This window comes from Coffea arabica, chromosome 4e (genome assembly GCF_036785885.1).
Source record: "Coffea arabica cultivar ET-39 chromosome 4e, Coffea Arabica ET-39 HiFi, whole genome shotgun sequence".
In the NCBI taxonomy this organism is placed as follows: Eukaryota; Viridiplantae; Streptophyta; class Magnoliopsida; order Gentianales; family Rubiaceae; genus Coffea; species Coffea arabica.
In genome coordinates, this window is record NC_092317.1 from 2557146 (window position 1) to 2572071 (window position 14926).

The 14926-nt window shown below is 34.1% G+C and overlaps 1 protein-coding gene and 1 long non-coding RNA gene across 2 annotated transcripts; both read left to right on the plus strand.

Moving 5' to 3' along the window:
• Window positions 1–2161: 2161 nt before the first annotated feature.
• LOC113741582 (acid phosphatase 1) lies at window positions 2162–3810 on the plus strand. Its single transcript, XM_027269134.2, has 3 exons — window positions 2162–2604; window positions 2688–2906; window positions 3370–3810. Exons 1-3 carry the CDS (start codon window positions 2177–2179, stop codon window positions 3545–3547), a joined length of 825 nt encoding a protein of 274 aa, XP_027124935.1. The 5' UTR covers window positions 2162–2176; the 3' UTR covers window positions 3548–3810.
• A 5667-nt stretch (window positions 3811–9477) lies between these two features.
• On the plus strand, window positions 9478–10151 carry LOC113741271 (uncharacterized). The gene is made up of 2 exons (XR_003460576.2): window positions 9478–9757; window positions 9872–10151. It is a non-coding gene; the product is annotated as an uncharacterized lncRNA (long non-coding RNA).
• Window positions 10152–14926: the final 4775 nt, after the last annotated feature.

Sequence of the window (14926 nt, forward strand, 5' to 3'; positions counted from 1 at the left end):
GAAATCTAGAAAATTTTCCTAAATTACTACAATATTGAGTAAAATTGGATTGAATTGATTTGGGTGGTTAGGGCAATAGAGAATCTATTAGTCTTACTCTTCTTTGTTTTTCCTTTTTTTTTTTTTAAGATTTGTTAACTTTAATTTTAAATATGCATTACCTCACTTCATGGGGATGGTAAATTGAGTAATTTATGAAGGTTATTTTTGTCATTTTACACCACAAGGAGGGAGGTATGTGTAAATTTTTAAATGTGGAGAAGGCTATCTGCAATTGTCATGAATCTCATGGGAGGTCTATGAAGTTATTCCCAAAAAAAAAGGATGACAGTTTTTAAGCATATCGGACCATAAAATTTACCACATAATTGAGTCCTTTCATTTGACTGGGGGATAAATGGGGACAGCTAGAGGTGGTAATTTGGATTAAAATCCATTTATCCATCCATATAATTCATAATTAAATGGATTTGAATTATCCATTTATAATATTGATTTTAAATAGTTGACCAAAGTAAAACCATTAAATTAATTGGATTTATATGGATTATCCACAAAAATCATATATATCCATTTGCTTAAAAATCAAATAAAAGAAACAAAAAAGAAATAATTAAAAGCGGACATTAGACTGACTCCTTTGCCTCTTCACTCCCCAGTGGTTCTGCTATCAAGCCCGCACAGTCACATTCTATCCAGGCTCCATTTCCATTTTCTAGTCAATTTTGCCTTCCTTTGAAAAAAAAAAAATTGAAATCTAACTCTCTTTCATCCCAAAAAATCCTCAATTTTAATTCATCAATCAAAGTTGAGGCACCTACATACTTCAGACTTGATTGTAAAACAAGTGAATGGTTTCTTATTTTCATGGACGAATTCCAGATTTTGTCTATATTGTGCTTGTGTATATACACCTGGTAGCTTTTAATCCATGTGGTTATTTGTGAAAAAGAATTTCATGAGCTGGTTTCTCATGAACAAACTCAGCCATTAGACTTTTCCTGTGAAAATGAATTTCATGAGCTGGTGCCTTTTGACTTAATATTAGTCAGAAGACATCATTCATCAACTATTCTTTCATGATCCGGTGCCCATTGTTAATATAAAATAAAGGAACATGTGTCACTCTATTACGTAATGACAAAATTTGTAAATTTCCAAAATACTGATGTATACTTACTTTATGGAATGAAAAATGTAATATCTGATGAGTAATAAAGAATATATATATATGCACATATATTTGATTGGTACAGAAAACTATCATTAGGAGTCTAGGATTTTTTTCATATAAAAATATAAGTATTTTGTCATCTTTCTCATCTAAATACCCTTAAAATTTACAAGTACATAAAAAAGTATCTTCATATTACAAGAAATGATAAAATAAAAAAAATCAAAATATTTAATTGGATTATAAATAAATAATTAGTTTTTATTTAATTTATTTAAATTCATTTAATAAATAAATCTAAATAAATTGAATAAATTTTACCCATCATCCATTAAATCAAAACTAATTATGAACCATTTATTCATATTACTTCCTACAGCAATAACTACCCGCAAAACCAATTTTACGGCCGGACAATTGAGACCAGACATGAATGTTCTGGGCCTCCAACCAATTAACCACGTGGTAAACGAGTGGTCCATTTATTAGTGACCAGACACTAGTAAACGAGTGGTCCATTATTAACCACATACTCACATTCGTTACTTGGCCCAAATTCATTTCCTGTTACAATCATCAACGTGCCGTGTCAGGCAGGAGCAGTAAAAAGTTTTAACCATGAAATTTCTCAATAGATCCAAAATGTACGTAGATTAGAAGCAAATAGGAAGAATAACAGCCGTGGTTGAAAAAAAAATTCACTGTTCCATTCTCAAGATTAAAATGAGCATTTCATTCCTTTGCAAATTGCAAGTGTATCATACTTGTTAGTACATCAAAATTACGACACTTGATGCAAAAAGCATGCATCAGTAAAATGAAATGTAGTTTTACAAAAGTAATAAAAGAAAATCAGGTTGCACGTCTCAAATTTTAAGTGGTCCAGGGTCTGGACAACAGACTTAAAATTCATAAAAGCAAATTTTTTTTTTATTTTTATGAAATATGCTTTAATACAGGAAACTTTTGCCTATATAAGGGACGAAGTATCAGTCCTCCGGTATGGAGCTGCAGAAAATGGCTGTAGCATTAGTAGCATGCCTCTGCCTTCTAGTATTCGGCGCCACAACTTCCCAAGCTGGCCACCCAGCTTACCAGGATCCTAAACTAATTAACCCTCTCCGCATGATGCCCGAAGCCTCCTCCGGCGACTCCGTCTCCGTATATAATTGCCTGAGTTGGCGTCTGACCGTGGAAACCAACAACAAGCGCAACTGGAATGGTGTCCCAGAAATATGCGGGAACTACGTTGAAAACTACATGACTGGCAAGCAATACGGTTATGACTGTGAAGCCGTGGTTGATATTGCCATCAAGTATGTTAAGAGTCTCCCCATACCCAGAGATGGCAGGAGCATTTGGATCTTCGACATCGATGACACTGCACTTTCTAACTTGCCCTTCTTCTCTAGGCCGGACGTTTTCTTTGGGTAAGTAACGATTTTTTTTGTCCCACCATCTTTAACCTGTGGATTACTGCGTTATTTTGATATTTTGTGTCATGTCGTTTTAGGGTGAAGACGCTTAACGCGGAGTTGGAGGCTGAGTTTTATGAATTTATTCTGAAGGCAGAAGTACCAGTACTTGAAGCAACTCTGAGATTGTACCAAGCTGTAGTCGAGGCGGGGATTAAGGCTGTCTTCCTGACTGGATCATCAGAACGTTCTGCAGATGCAAGGGATAAGAATTTGAAGGCAGTTGGATACCACACCTGGGAAAAGCTCATACTCAAGTAATCTTTACTTTCTCCTGCTTCTAGTTCTTTTGCATCGCAAAAGTAAGCAGTAATTATTGCGTCTTGTGAGTAATTGGTGCTCGATCGTGTAGTAGAGGAAAAAGGTACATCAATTAGTCGAAATTCCAGGTGGGATCTTGATTTTTTTTTCTTTTTTTGGTTCTGCTCTTTTCTTTTACTGAATGCAACTTGGGATGGAAATCTGAAATCTGTCGAGGTTACAATTATATACACCATGAGCTTTTGGCAAATGCTACTTTTACTAATGCTTTATTAGACTATAATCTGGCAAATAACTCCGGCTTGTCTACAGAGATTGAAGAACAGAGTACTCCTGCTTGGTATTTTAACAGCCACATATTCATTTTAGGACGCGCAATGAATTTTTAACTTTAAATTAGGCTTCTTTTTTTTTTTAAGTACTGATCCCAGGAGAACTTTGGTTGGTGCACGATCGCAGGCCCGACTCTGTAAGTACATCAGTACAAGTTTTCAAATCTGAGGTGAGGGATCAGCTGGTGGCCGAGGGATACAGAATTGAAGGAAACATTGGAGACCAGTGGGCTGATATAGTCGGGTCCAATGTTGGTCGCCGGACTTTCAAGGTACCAAATCCTATGTACTACGGTTACTACTAATTTGGGTGCCGGAGATGCAACCCAAAGGAAGCCAGAATTGAACTTAGCTCCTTGTCAAGGCGATCTTCATGATCATTGATCAGTTTCTCTTATAATAAATGGGCTTTGAACTAAGCTTGACTCAATTATGTATTAAGTCTTGCTTGCCCTGTTCTCGTGTCAATCGACCCTTCGTACTGGAAACTTTGTGTATTTCCTAAGCAATAAATGGCTATGCTGTAATACAGCTTGAAATGAAGGCCGACATTTATGGTCCCGTGTAATGACTTGTGTTCTTTTAACCTGTTGCAGTAAACGTCTAGCCGAGTAAAAAAAAGTATTATGGTATTAGAACACATCATTTGGCTATTAAAAATATTAACCGCTGTTGTCCATATAAAGGTTTTAATATTGATTAAGTTACTAATATTACCTGTTAATTTAACCATCTCTCAATCACATACAAGTATAAATTGTGAAACACAAGGCTAACTTTAGGATAAAGTGGGGAGTGTGTACGCTTTAGATTTTTTCTTCGGGGGTCAAAAATTTTTTCTAATAAAATTATCTTAATATGTTATGTTCAAAATAATTTTAAATATTAACTTTAATTATAAATATATGTTTATTTCATAAATATGCAGCATAATCATAACGAAAATTAAGACAAGAAATAACATTTGATTAAATATATTATAAGATTACAAACCACCCAAATTGTACATTATGAGAAGATACTCCAACATGTTACTCGTGCAAAAAATATATATATATATATATATCTATATATGTGCAATATAAGTATAAATATTTTCAACTAAAAAAAGATAAACGTTATGTTAATACACTATAAAATTTCAACCCCTTTTCTTAAAAGTAAATTAAGCATTATGTTCTTTCATAAAACTAAATTCATCTACGATCGAATTAGTGCTAAATTTTATACCAACTTCTTTTTCTATGTACACAGTTAGCTTCCATATTGTTTCGGAGTTTTGTTTTGATTATTTTCATAATTGAAATTACCCATTCTATAGTTACAATTGATATAGGAAAAGTGAGAATAAATTTAATCAATTGGGGTCAGTTTTATATTTGTATTTGTTTTAGCCAATTGATGATTATGAATTAGGCTTTTTATTATAATATATCAAGTCGGGTCAACTTACTATGGATCATCAAAATATACGTTTACTTTTTTTAAAGTTAACTAATTAGCACAATAAAAAGATAAATAACTTTTTTGAAGAAAAAAATTAATTCAAAAGTGATTAATTCACACACACACATATATATAAACCTTTACAATATAAACTAAAATTATAAAACATTATGTGGGACCAAATTTATTTTACACGTGTATTTACACACAATAAATTAAAATTTTCAAAATGTAAAGATAGGGGGGCCATGGCCCCACTTAGCCCTCCTTTGGCTCCGTCATTGGTTTTATAGTTTCTGACTTCCTGTTTCAATTGGAAAAATGCAATGACACTTTGTATCTTTTCTTTTTTTTAAAAAAAAAATTTTTATGGGAGACTCAAAGCCTTAAAATTAAAACAAGGAAGGAGCAAAGGAGAGAACTTAGTGAAAGGAAGAAAGTGAGGTTGATAGTCACCTAGCTAATGGTTCTGTGACATAGTTGGCGAATGACTTTGTAAGTTCAGTTGGATTGTAGGGATAATACATTCAATTTAATACACAGGGATAGTAATTTTTATTGGTAAAAAAGGAATAATTTATTGCTTGTTGGGGATTTTTTCTGCATAGAAATGATAAATTTAAACTTAATATATTGTCACATACTTTAAGAAAACTATCTATCAAATTCATTTCTTCTCCATTTGATACAAAAAAATATTTACATGGACAAGTAAAAAAAAAAACCTTGGATACTGGTTGATTAAGTGACCTATTTTTGTAGAAATCTATAAGATTTTCCTAAATTTCTACGATATTAAGCAAAATTGGATTGAAGTAATTTGGGTGGTTAGGGCAAGAGAGAATCTATTACTCTTACTCTTCTCTGTTTTTCCTTTTTTCAAAACGATTTGTTAACTTTAATTTTTAAATATGCATTACTTCATTTCACGGGGATGATAAATTGAGTAATTCTTGAAGGTTATTTTTGTCATTTTACACCATGAGAGGGGGGAGGCAGGTGTAAATTTTTATACATGGAGGGGGCTATCTGCAATTGTTATGAACCTCATGGGAGGTGTGTGAAATTATTCGCAAAAGAAAGGATGAGAAATTTTAAGCATATTGGAGCACAAAATTTACCACATAATTCAGTCCTTTCATTTGATTGAAGAATAAATTGTGAGTTGGTGATAGCAATACCTATGCAATGTTGCTAAATTCGGACCGAGTAGTGACTCGACTAAATTATTGGGCCAGGGGTCAACTGATTGGATCAGTCAGACCGTTTTAAAAAATTCGCTAACATTAGCATGATGTTATAATTATTTTATATTTTTATAAGTTTCAAAAATATTGAAATTAAGTTCTTGGTTACATTTTACCAATCATACAAAATGTTCCAAAAATATTAAACTTGTAATCAAATATGCACCTAATAATTATGCATAAAAATGTAAATTTATGACTAAAATATGTTCATTTTTCAAACTACTTGAAAAACCAAATCAAAACAAGTTAATACAAGTTGGAATCACTGATGATAAATTGATAAGATTATAAGAATGAAACATTTTGATTTAGAAATCATTCAGAAAAATGAGTGATTTTGATATTTACACTAAGTGCATGCCGTTTTCCATACTCCTATTAATAAAAGAAAATGTGACAATTTAGGTAATTTAAATTGTGTTGGGAAAAAACAATAATAAAAAGTTTAAGAATCAGATCAACCAGTCCAATCAGGTTACAGGTTTAGCCGATTTTTAGAAATTTTGACTGATTATGATCATAACGATTTTATAATACAAATCAATTTAAAAAAAAAAAAAGATCGATTCACAATCAGATCGATCGAACTGGCCGGTCTTATCCGGACCTAACAACACCGTATATATCCACAAAACCAGCTTTATGGCCGGACGATTGAGACCAGGCATGAACGTGACAAACGAGTGGTCCGTCGCAGCGTCGCTTGTTTATTACTGACTAGACACTGTCACTCCCATTCCTTACTGGGCCCACATTCCTTTCCATTACAATCATTAAAAGGCCCTGTCACGCGGGAGCAGTAAAAACTTGACCATAAAATTTCTCAATTGATTCAAAATCGACGTAGATTAGAAGCAAATAGGAAGAATAACAGCAATGGTTAAAAAAAATTCACATTTCCATTCTCAAGATTAAAATGAGCATTTCATTCCTTTGCAAATTGCGAGTGTATCATACTTATTAGTACATCAGAATTAAGACATTTGATGCAAAAAGCATACCTCAGTAAAATGAAATGTAGTTTTACAAGAAAATCAGATTGTACGTCTCAAATTTTAAGCGGTCCAGGGTCTGGACAACAGACTTAAAATTCATAAAAGAAAAAACTTTATTGATGAAATATGCGTTAATACAGGAATTTTCTGCCTATATAATGGACGAAGTATCAGTCCTCCGGCATGGAGCAGCAAAAAATGGCAGTAGCATTAGCAGCATGTCTTTGCCTTCTATGTACTACGCTGCCTACTAATTTGGCTTCGGGAGATGCAACCCAAAGGAGGCCAGAATTTTACTCAGCTCCTTGTCAAGCTGATCTTCATGATCGTTGATCAGTTTCTCTTAGAATAACTGGGCTTTGAACTAAGCTTGACTCAATTATGCTTCAAGTCTCGCTTGCCCTGTTCGCCTGTCAATCGACCTTTCGTACTGGAAACTTTGTGTATTTCCTAAACAATAAATGGCTATGCTGTAATACAGTTTGAAATGAAGGACTACATTTATGGTCCCGTCTAATGTAAATATATAGAGCTTAACTAGAATTTTAAAGTATTATAGAGAAAAAAAAGTATTATGGTATTAGAACACATCATTTGGCTATGAAAAATATTAACCACCGTTGTCCATATAAAGGTATTAATATTGATTAAGTTACTAATATTACCTGTTAATTTAACCATCTCTCAATCACATACAAGTATGAATTGTGAATACTAATGGAGTTGACACAGGGCTAACTTTAGGATAAAGTGGGGAGTGCGTGTGCTTTAGATTTATGCAAAATAACTTTTTCTTGCTTGTATTTTTAAATTAAAAGTATCCAATGGTCAGAAAAGGGCTTTTGGAGTTATTTTTACTATCAAGTTCAGGGTTCAAATCCTGAATTTAATAGAGTGTTTGAATCTTGGTTTTGACAGTTGGAAACGGGAAGCTTAAAGAAAAAGATTCTATCTATAATTAAAAAAAAAAATTACACAAGATGGAAATTCCATAGAATTTGAATTTTCAAATTTTATAATTTGAACACGAGGTTGAAGGTTTTAAGCAAAAGGGACCAAAAGGTGTAGCAAACATTTGAAACATTTGGGTAGGGTATTATTTGAAATATTATTTGGAATAATTACTGTAGCACTTTTTGTGATGTGATGTATGTAAGGTTAAAAGGTGATTGGGAATATAAATTAGTGGGTTGAGAAATGTGTTTATGATACAAGCGAAATATTATTTGGGATAATTTCACTATCCAAACAAACCCGGTACCGTCATATTGACGTGATTTCTTTTGTTTTATTTTAAAACGAATCCAACTCTGGACTTCTTGCACTGTTGGATAACAGTGGTCTAGCGAAGTACCAACATTCTTTAACTCTTACAACAATTGGGCCATCATTCATAAAATCGTATCATGTCCAAGTGACCCAAACAGTTATCATCAGGTTTTTCTTTTGCATGTCATCTTTCTTCTTGTAGCCCAGTCTGGGTTCGGTCCGGTGGTTGTAGCCCAGTTGGGTGAGAGCCACCAACCAAGGATCAAATCCCAGTCGTTACCATTGACCGATGATGTCGGGCAGCCTCTCGCGGTCACGCAGTGGGATTAGTTGGGGCGTACGGTAACCAGTTCTCGGCCCCAGATACCCACTGTGATGAAAAAAAAAAATGTCATCTTTCTTCTTGTAAAGGTGTAGTTTTCCGCCCTTGCTTAAAAGGTGCATCATGTGAATGTCGCGGAAGAATCATTCGATGTTCTGAGGCGAATTGAAAGCTAAGCCGTGGGGAAAATTTGTTATCCCGATCCATGCAATAACAATGTGTTTGGATAGTAAATTATTTAAGATAATTTTATGAAAAAAAATTATAATACTTTTTTGACATGATGTACGTAAAATAGTAAAGTGAGTAGAAAATATATTAATAATGCAAGTAAATTAGTATATGTAAATAAAGTGTAATAATTTATAATCCAAACACTTTGAATCCATTGAATTTGACTTGGTGTTTTCAACAAGCCCTCGCAGGGAGCTTTAGGAACTCTGAGTAGCTGCTTGAACAACGTATCATTTTTAATTAGCTCTCCAAAAATAAAATGCGCATTTTGTTCCTTTGGAATTTGCAAGTCTATTAAACTGGTTAATACATCCGAGTATTGATATTTGACACAAAAAATATGCATTTATTTTCATGAATGGTAATAAACAAATCATTTGTTAATGACAATAATTCACTTTCAATTATTTCTTTCATCTTGTACCAAAAAAGAATTTAAGTAGTATATATGGAAGAGTCAGTAGTATTTATTTGAATATGCCTAGCAATTGCACTCGCTTGACCAACAAGGCAAGAAATTAATTTCCTTCATAAATAGGTTAAAAATAGAAACACTTTGGTTTGGTAGTCTTATTTCTTGCGTAAAAAGAAAAGTTAAATAAAGAAATTTTTTTTTTTTTATGAACTTAGGACAGATGATACCCTCGAAGCTGATGAATATGAATATAAAAACGCCCATTGTTTTGGGTATTGGCTTCGAAACTAACCGCGCACTCAGCTCTCTTCTCTTGGGTTTCTCATTCTCATATACTATAACTGAGCTGCAGTCGCGGCGCTGTTGTTTTTGGCAGCATCACAGAAGAAGAAGACTATTAGGTACGAATGTTAGCTGAAGAGTGGTAGTTGTAGGCTTGTAGCCTGTAGGTACTTTGAGGTTTGAATATCCAAAGCGTACCACACAGTCACACACAAAAACAAGAAGATGCACCAACAATTCACAAATCTCAGACTCAACGTTTCTTTACTGCAAGTCTAGCATCGCATGTCTGGTTCTTTGCGGTAATTATGGCTTATGATAATTGATATTTGTCAAGTGGTTTGGATGCTTATTAATCTATGGCCTGCATTGATTAATATTTTGATCAATCGTTTTGTTGCGTACGTTAAGCGTAGGTTTCTTGTCACTTAATGGCGTTGATGATTCAGCCACTAGCGAGCACAATGTCGGCACTAGTGATTCAGCCAGCGGCCACCTTGACAACGCTGTTGTATTACAGCGATCTTCTTCCTCGGAATCTCAACTTGGAACGATTGGTTTGCCGTCAATTGCTTCGTCGGGGAAACCTTCTGTTTAGTTTTCTTGTTCACTTCTTGGCATGTTTCTGGTAGAGCTGTTTATCATCACGAGTATCCTGAGCAAAAGTATCAATGAATATCTTTTCCCTTTGATTTTCTTGCTTTTTCTACCACTCGTTGATTCTTGGTGGCTGCGAGAAAACGCCGTCATGTTCTCTGTATATTGGATGGAATGGCCTTCTCTGTATACCTGCACCCGAGAAAGGTCAATGCATGTGTGAAATACTAACAACGTTGCAATAATGGTCTCTGAAGTGATTCTCTATTTTTAAACATAATATTAGAGCTCTTATTTTCTATTTTTTTTTTTTTAAAAAAAAAACAACATGATTTTGCATGTAGCTTTAAAACAATAGATGACATTAGGGTCCTCAATAATTTTAAGTTCAGTCTTGGGACGGTATTAGTAATTCATTCAATAGGTAGTCCAATTTTATAAACACGCCATAGGATTAGAAGCTTCACCGGATAATGGCTCTTAAGCCCAGAAGGCAAGCTCCAATAATTCTTTATTGGGCTGGAGAGGCCCAAAGTAGTTTGGGTTGCTGCAGAGAAAGAATGAGAGAAGAGCTTGGGTTTAGTTTTCCGCCCTGCCAAGTAGATTCTTTACATATTGAAAATCGATAATCAATACAAGTCCTTCATTCTAAAAAAATTAATTAATTAAAAATTTTTAAAAAATACTCTGAAACTTCTGGTTCCAAATTAATAATTACCTCTGGGGTGGTGTAAATTTATTGCACACGTAATCTAGCACAATGAAAATGCACACGTATCTAGAGGAATTTCGTTCATATTAACGTTAATAATAAGCTCTTGATCATACCCTAAAGCACCTCAGTTTGTAGTAAAATCAAATGGCACGCAAAGGAAGAACATCCCATCCCACACACAGAATTCCAACTCATCCAAAGTCTCTTGCTGGAAAAGGTAACCAACCCTCCCAAGGCCAAGAACGGCTTCTCCTTTACAGCTAGCAAAGGCTTGACCGTTTGGGCAGCTAGCTACTAGTAGCAGAGTTTTTGGCGTAATAATATTAATATATTTTGTTACTTGTTCAGTTGTTCTTATCCCTCCAAATTCTTCAACCGCCCAAACCCTCTAAAATTTCAACTACTCTCGACCTCTAATACGGTGGCCACTTCCTTCAGGAAACTAATTTATCGAAGAGTCCGCGTACAAAAAACGATTGTAAACTACGATATTTCTCAGCGATAGACGCAAATATGATAATCACTGCAATCAAGGAGATGATTCATCCTTTAATTTGCTTCTGTCGCTTTAGTTTGTTTATATTGCAGAGTACGTATAAGATTTTTCTTAGTTGAATTACACATTGTCCTAACTCCTAACACATTTTTCATAAATTATTCATGTCTCGTTGCTAATTTATAAAATTGAAGTTTCTTGATCATTTGTTCAGTACCTAATCTAAAATTACTAACGAACATGAAGCTGCAGGTGAACCTCTCCATAAGTAGCCACTGCCCCACCAGCATATGGATGGGGGAGAAAAGAGAGACATTTTGATCAAACAAATATGGTTGAGGGAGCAAGTAGCCATGAACCTTTTTTCGCTCCTAATATTGTCAATTTGTCAAACAGCATAATTACATCTCATTTGTTGCAATTATTGAAAATGATAAAAGCACTACCAACACTGTTGCTTTTACTTTCCCTTTTCCTTTCCTTGATGGTTTTTTTTTTGGCTTGGTATTGCAACAATGAATGTTCATGTACAAATTTATTGTTCTCTAGTTAATTTAAAAAACGTATGCGAGATAAAAACGTGTGTAGTAAAATATATTTGTGATGCAAGCAAACAAAGAAAATGAATGGATTGAATGATTTTAGTGGAGAAAGTGTAAGCGAGAGGCTACAAGAAAGATAGGAGCAAATAATTTTTGAAAAATGTGATCAAGTTAATTTGGATTCTAATGCTTACGAATCCAGTACGGCAAAGGTATAAACTTTACGGTGAGGATGATGCACGTGATTTGTCAGAGGATACCAGCACCACCAGCAAAATCACGTGATCAGTGGGCCATCAATCACGACCGATGATGACTGCGGACTTCCAACGAATTTCAACAGCCAGTTGGACGCAACTACCGGATTCGGTTCATGTTCGAATGTGCGCCGGATTCTTTAGAAGCAAATTTGTTAGTCACAGCTCATAAGCCGGAATACCAATTAAGCACAGTCGATGACTCATGAGCGTTTACATGCTTTATTTATTTCAATTAAATTCACGGCCTCCAGAATTTATGCTTAAAAGTCAACTTTACGTGTTGACCACATAATCAAGACCTCATAATTCCCTTCTTCTATTAAAAGTGAACTGACTAAAGTATGGATTCTGGAGAGCAGTGAGGCAAAAGATATGTATGGAGCTTTCTCGAGTTCGATGTAGTTTGACCTATCTACAGCATGGGCCAGTTTTTCCTGCTTCAAGTCTTCAATTAGAAAACTTTGCCCAAATTCAGTGTGCATTTTGTTTGCCCTTTCTCTGTATATAGTTGAAAATGACATATCCATAATTTTTGCTAACAAGTAATAAATGTTAGGAGAAGTCTAGTTAAACATGATACCAAAGTATTGATCGGCCGGTAGATTATTTGCGATAATTTTTTGAAAAAAAAAATATTGTAGCAATATTTTTTTGATATGATATATGTGAATAAAAAAAATGATTGAAAAATATATTTATGGCGCAAGCAAATAAATTTGTACAAATAATCCACTATCTAATTATATTTAAGTCTAACGTTGAGTATGATTTCATCACTTTTTGAATAACTAAAACACTCAAAAATTTAGGTTCCTAATTTAGCTAAACATATATCAATTGCCATGGAGATCTCACTCACAATTATTACTATTTTTTTTCGTGTCTGAAGGCTAATCCCCACAGGTTGGGTAGAGCTTTGCCCCAAAGATACCCAACAATGGTAGCACGTGGGGGTCGAACCTGGGATCTTACTGTAATTACAGACGATCAGTCTTAACCGAGCTACCCACGGCGGCCACAATTTTTACTACTAAAATATGTGTTTTATAACTATAACTCATTTTAGAAATCCTACGTAGACATAAGTCATAGCAGGTAGCTAGAAAAATAAATGTATATAAAATTTGTAAGGATTTTTCTTTTTTTAAGAGTGAAACTAATATATATGAGAAAAATGTCTAAATATAGGAGAGGAATAAATGGGAGTAGGCTGCGCATTATGTACTTACATGATAGAGGTTAGATATACTTTTAAAACAAAAAAAAAAAATTGTAAAGCTCCATATTGGCAACTGTGCTTTTACATACACGTAATGACCGCATAACCTCCGTGTGTTAGCTGTTTGAGTTTCAAGCAGAGAGACAAATGTAGGCAATTCAATGCCACAGAGGATAGGATGGAGTATTTTGGGCAACTCAGCAACAACCAACAAAGGCCATTTGGCAATTAAATCTGCTGCCTATATACCTTTGGCCAACTTTTTCTCTAAATGTTAAAAGTAGAGAGGAGGACTTAGTAGTTAAAAGTAGCAAGGGAGCGAGTGGAGAGTAGAGAGGAGGCCGTCTGACTCGCTTCCTTTGGCGGCAAGCAATTTGGTAGCGCCGCCCCCCAAATGGCCATCGAACCGGGGCCGGCGTTGTTTCCCCGCAATTTTATTCGCTTGTCCTCTCAGTTATATAGAATTATAGATCATCAAGCTAATGCGCCTGCTTTCCCGCATCAATCACCAAAGTAGCCTTGTCCAAAATGAAGATTAATGTCTCATTAACCATACTTGAGATTTCTGTATTATCTGTTGCTTGTATTTTGTGTCTTTGTCCGTCTTTCTAATAACTAAAAACAAAACATGATTTTCATGAACCCTTTTTTTTTAAATTTCTTTCTGAGTTAATTTTAGAATTTGATTTAGTGGGGGTAAATATTAAATTTCCAACAACAATTACTTAATAATGCTACAGTCCCATTTGAGATTGCGATACATTTACCCCAAAAAAATGCTTTTAGATATTAAAAATATTTTTAAGGTGTTTGATAACTAACTTCATGTAAATTAAGCAACTCGATTTTTGATAATTTAAAAGTACTTTTATTAAGAACACTTATGTCAGGAGTGATTCTTGATAAATCACTACAACAACCCAAATAGAGTGTAAGAGTATGGGAAAGTGTTGAAGTAAAAACATAGTAGTAACACACTAGTGATTGCCACCTTCGTGGTTATTATATGGATGACAACGAATTACTACCTCCGGGAGTGTTTGGATAGCAAATTATTTTAAATAATATTTCACCTGCATTAAAAACACATTTTTCAATTTATCTTTCTATTTTTCTAACCATTTTTTTATCTCACATATATCATATCACAAAAAATGTTACAGTAATTATTTCAAATAATACTCTATCCAAACAAACGTATAATAAAATTTGACAAGCAAGTAGTATATCAATGAAACAAGTGTGTCAATAAAACAAGTAAAAACTTTCCAAGTTTAGTCTGTATTTCAAGTGAAAAGGAAGATCTGAGTGGTTTTGTATCTTGTGAAAATGAATTAGTATGTTTTCACAAAACCAAATAAAAGGTGTCTTTTTGTTTAGTTGCTTTGAAATGTGCTTTTGATTTTTGTTTTTTTGGTTTGGGTATTATTGTAATTGGAAGCCAGGGTAGCTAATGGAGAGTAACAGACAGTAGCTTGATCATGATTCCATCCTCATCTCCGAAAACAAGGAATGTCCATAGAAACTTTTTTCTAAAAAAGAAACTGCGCGAGAAATTTCTAATTCCTTGCATGGTCAATTCTCTCATGTTAGTATTTCAATTGAACATCCCCCTAGTTTCTCGTAGAAAGAATACGATCTT

Coding starts and splice junctions, on each gene's coding strand:
- LOC113741582 (XM_027269134.2), top strand. CDS start 2,177: ATGGAGCTGCAGAAAATGGCTGTAGCATTAGTAGCATGCCTCTGCCTT. Junction 2,605..2,687: donor AGGCCGGACGTTTTCTTTGG/GTAAGTAACGAT, acceptor ATGTCGTTTTAG/GGTGAAGACGCTTAACGCGG. Junction 2,907..3,369: donor TGGGAAAAGCTCATACTCAA/GTAATCTTTACT, acceptor GCACGATCGCAG/GCCCGACTCTGTAAGTACAT.